We start from the raw sequence: 3,208 nt of genomic DNA, 5'->3' as shown, positions 1-3,208 counted from the left end.
GTAATTTTTGGACTGAAGCAATTTATTAAAGCTCAATTTAAATACAGGGATGATGCAACTTAAAATCCAGATGACCTTTCATAAACCTAAGCAGCTCAGATACATCAACATTTCTGGTTATATGTTGTTGGCAAATAAATGTTTTAAACACTTGGCACACAGTTTAAGTTAATCCATAAACAGAATTTTAGAAGCATTTAAAGTAACTGCACATAAGACCCATGACCTTAACACATATTGTTGGCGTGGAAGGGTCATTTTAAAGAATAACAAATAAATAGCACGTCTTGTTTATACATCATTGCAAAGTGGAAAGAAACAAGGTGCACATAAATATTTCTTTAAAAATGCGATACTTTCAGCGATACGGAGTAGGGGTTTTCATCAGTTATTTTTTGTCTTTTTTTAACTCTCTCGATTTTTTAAATCACTCTCACCAAACTTTGCGCATTTTCACAGGATCAAAGTTTAGAGACGATAAAAAATACAAAGTCTTCCTTAGCAATGGTCCAGTCTCTTTGTTTCTGCGAGTCACTTAAATAATAAGTTTACATTTCAAGTTTGTTTGTTTCCTGGCTCAGAATAATAATAATAATAATACTGCTAATAATTAATTAAAAAAAAAATCTATGTTCAAGTGCCCTCTCTGATTTGTCCCCGGCGACAGCCCCGGCTCCCAGCCCGGCCTGCTATTTCCCGGCCTCTCCTTTGTCCGGACTCTCAGCGAGCCCCCCGGGCCGGGCCTTCCCCCCTGCCCGGCGCCCCCGGCCCGCGCCCCCTCCCCGCCGCTCGCCGCTCCCGCCGCGGTCCCGGCTCGGCGGCACCGGGGGCAAGGGCGAGGCGAGTCCGGGCGGAGGGCGGCGGGGCCGGGCAGCGCTCAGTCCCTGCGCCGCCTCCGCGCCCCCCGGCCCGGGACCGCTCCGCCGGCTGTCGCCGCTCCCCGGGGCCGCGGCGGCGGCGGGGGGCGGCCACGGCGGCGGCGCTTAAGGCTTCTCCGTGCACTGTTTGCAGAGGCTGGAGGAGACGCTGTTGAAGATGGCACATTTCTCCGGGCAGGAGGTGGCGGGGGGCAGCCCGGCGCTGAAGGGGTAGCCGGCCGCCTGCTCGTAGGCGCCGAGGGCGGGGTGCAGCGCCGCCGCCGCCGCCGCCGCCGCCGCGGCGGAGCTGGGCAGGGAGGCGGCCGAGATGGCCTGGCCCTGGTTGAGATAAGCCACCAAGCGCCGCATCTCCTCCAGGGCCTGCGCCTGCATCAGGATGTAGTTCTTGGCCAGGAGGAGCGTGGCGATCTTGGAGAGCTTCCGCACCGAGGGGCTGTGCGCGTAGGGGATGACCGCCCGCAGCTCGTCCAGCGCGTCGTTCAGGTCGTGCATCCGCCGCCGCTCCCGCGCGTTGATGTTGAGCCGCAGCGCCTTCTGCTCCTTGGACTTCTTGCTGCCGCCGTGCCCGTGGCTGTTGGAGCAGCTGCCCTCGGCCGCCTTCAGCCCCCCGCCCCCCCCTCCGCCGCCGCCCGCCGCCGGCGAGGCCACGCGCGGGTCCCCCCCGGCGCCGCGCAGCACCAGCTCGCAGCGGCCGTCGCTGTCGTCGTCGGGGCTCTGCTCGCCGCCGCTGCTCTCGGCCACCGAGCTGCGGCTGGCGCTCTCGCCGTACTTGACGCAGACGGAGCCCGGCGGCAACGCCAGCGGGTCGCCGCCGACTCCGGGCTGCAGCAGCGCCTCGGGCTCCGACGCCTCGTAGCAGGCGAGCGGCGAGGGCTGGCGGTCGCGGGGGTGGGAAAGGTCGAGCCCCGGGGGCGAGCGGAAGGCGGACTCCATGCGCTTGGCCGAGGCGGCGAGGCTCTTGTGGAAGAGGTCCTCTTCTGCGGGCAGCCCCAGCGCCCGCTCCATCGGCGCCCCGCTCGCCTCCGCCTCCTCCGCCCCCCTCAGCTCCCGGCCCGCTCCTCCAAGGCTCCGCGCCGCGGCGGGCGGCTCCCCGGCGTCCCGCTGGCAGAAATCGTTTCCCGGCTCCCGCCGGAGCTGCGCCGTGCCCGGCGCCGCGGCTGCCCCTTCTCTGGCTCCGGCGGCGGCGGCTCGGACTGCGGCTCCGGCTGCGGCTCCGGCTGTGGCTCCGGCTCGGGCGGCGGCTCCGGCTCGGGCTGCGGCTCCGGCAGCGGCTGAGGCTCGGACTGTGGCTGTGGCTGTGGCTGTGGCTCCGGCTGCGGCTCCGGCTCGCCCTCAGCAGGCGCCGCGCTGGGGCATTGTGCGCTGCCAGTGGAGCCGCTTCCACCGTTTATCTTGCTTGGATTCACCTTCAAGAGATTTCCGGACCCATCAACCAGCAGCCGCCGCAGACGGGGGAGTCTTTTACATCATTATCTCTGAGAGTAGGTTATTATGAAGAAGACTCGCCTGTTGGGACAGAGCTTTCTACCCAATCAGGTTAACGTTTTAATTAATAGGATTAAAACGGTAACAAACAATCCCAGGCGCTATCTGGCCCTGAGTCTGAATAGTTTCTTTTCCCAGGTCTGAAGACAGGCAGCAGCTAGAGCTTTATAAGAGGCGCCTGCTCCATTATTCTCCCTGCCATCTGTATACACAGCTTAACGCATATGTTTGCAAGACGTTGTGTCCTGTTAGTAACCCAACAACTGCCTTTAGCTTGACATGTGTGGCGACTTTCACTCATCAATGAGCACACTAAAAGCCCTACTTAGATCGAAGGATGTTCTTTGCCTCCTTCAGCAAATTACAGCCCTGCACTGCAGAAAAGCCCACTTCAACACTTCTCCTTCCGAGTGCTGCCAGCAGACTTCTGCTAACTTAGCCGTGGAGTCGGGAGTGACACCCTCTCCCCCCAGCCCACCCACCCCCTGCATTTACATTAACTTATAGCTCCCTCCCACCCCCACCCGTCTTCCCGAAAAGCATCGCCTGGGAAAGAAAAACATAAAATTGAAACCCCCCGGAGCAGCCCCAGCCGTCGTGCCCACTCCTGCCCACCGCCAAAGTCCACCTTGCTTCCTTGGGAGGCGGGTGGTCCCCAGTCCTCCCTCTCCCCACCCCCCCTCCAACAAACGGAGACCAAACTACGGGGAGGTTCCCCTCCTCCTTCCCTTATCCCTTTTCAAGTAGCAGATTGCTGCTAGCGAGTGATTATCCCCCGTGTCCCTATAAAAAACATAAAGCCCCATCAGTTACCTTGAAAATGAACGGATCTGGGGAAGAGAGAG

At 60.1% G+C, this 3,208-nt stretch overlaps 1 protein-coding gene across 1 annotated transcript; it reads right to left on the bottom strand.

Moving 5' to 3' along the window:
* Positions 1 to 983: 983 nt before the first annotated feature.
* On the bottom strand, positions 984 to 1,883 carry BHLHE22 (basic helix-loop-helix family member e22). The gene has a single exon (XM_058818853.1). The coding sequence runs from the start codon at positions 1,881 to 1,883 to the stop codon at positions 984 to 986; it is 900 nt and encodes a 299-aa protein (XP_058674836.1).
* Between the last annotated feature and the right edge of the window lie 1,325 nt (positions 1,884 to 3,208).

Source organism: Ammospiza caudacuta, chromosome 1 (genome assembly GCF_027887145.1).
Source record: "Ammospiza caudacuta isolate bAmmCau1 chromosome 1, bAmmCau1.pri, whole genome shotgun sequence".
Classification (NCBI taxonomy): domain Eukaryota; kingdom Metazoa; phylum Chordata; class Aves; order Passeriformes; family Passerellidae; genus Ammospiza; species Ammospiza caudacuta.
Note: the sequence above shows the minus strand (reverse complement) of the source record. Positions and strands in the feature narration are given on the sequence as shown.

What these genes read in the sequence shown, in the direction of transcription:
- BHLHE22 (XM_058818853.1), bottom strand. Translation starts at nt 1,883, where the DNA reads ATGGAGCGGGCGCTGGGGCTGCCCGCAGAAGAGGACCTCTTCCACAAG.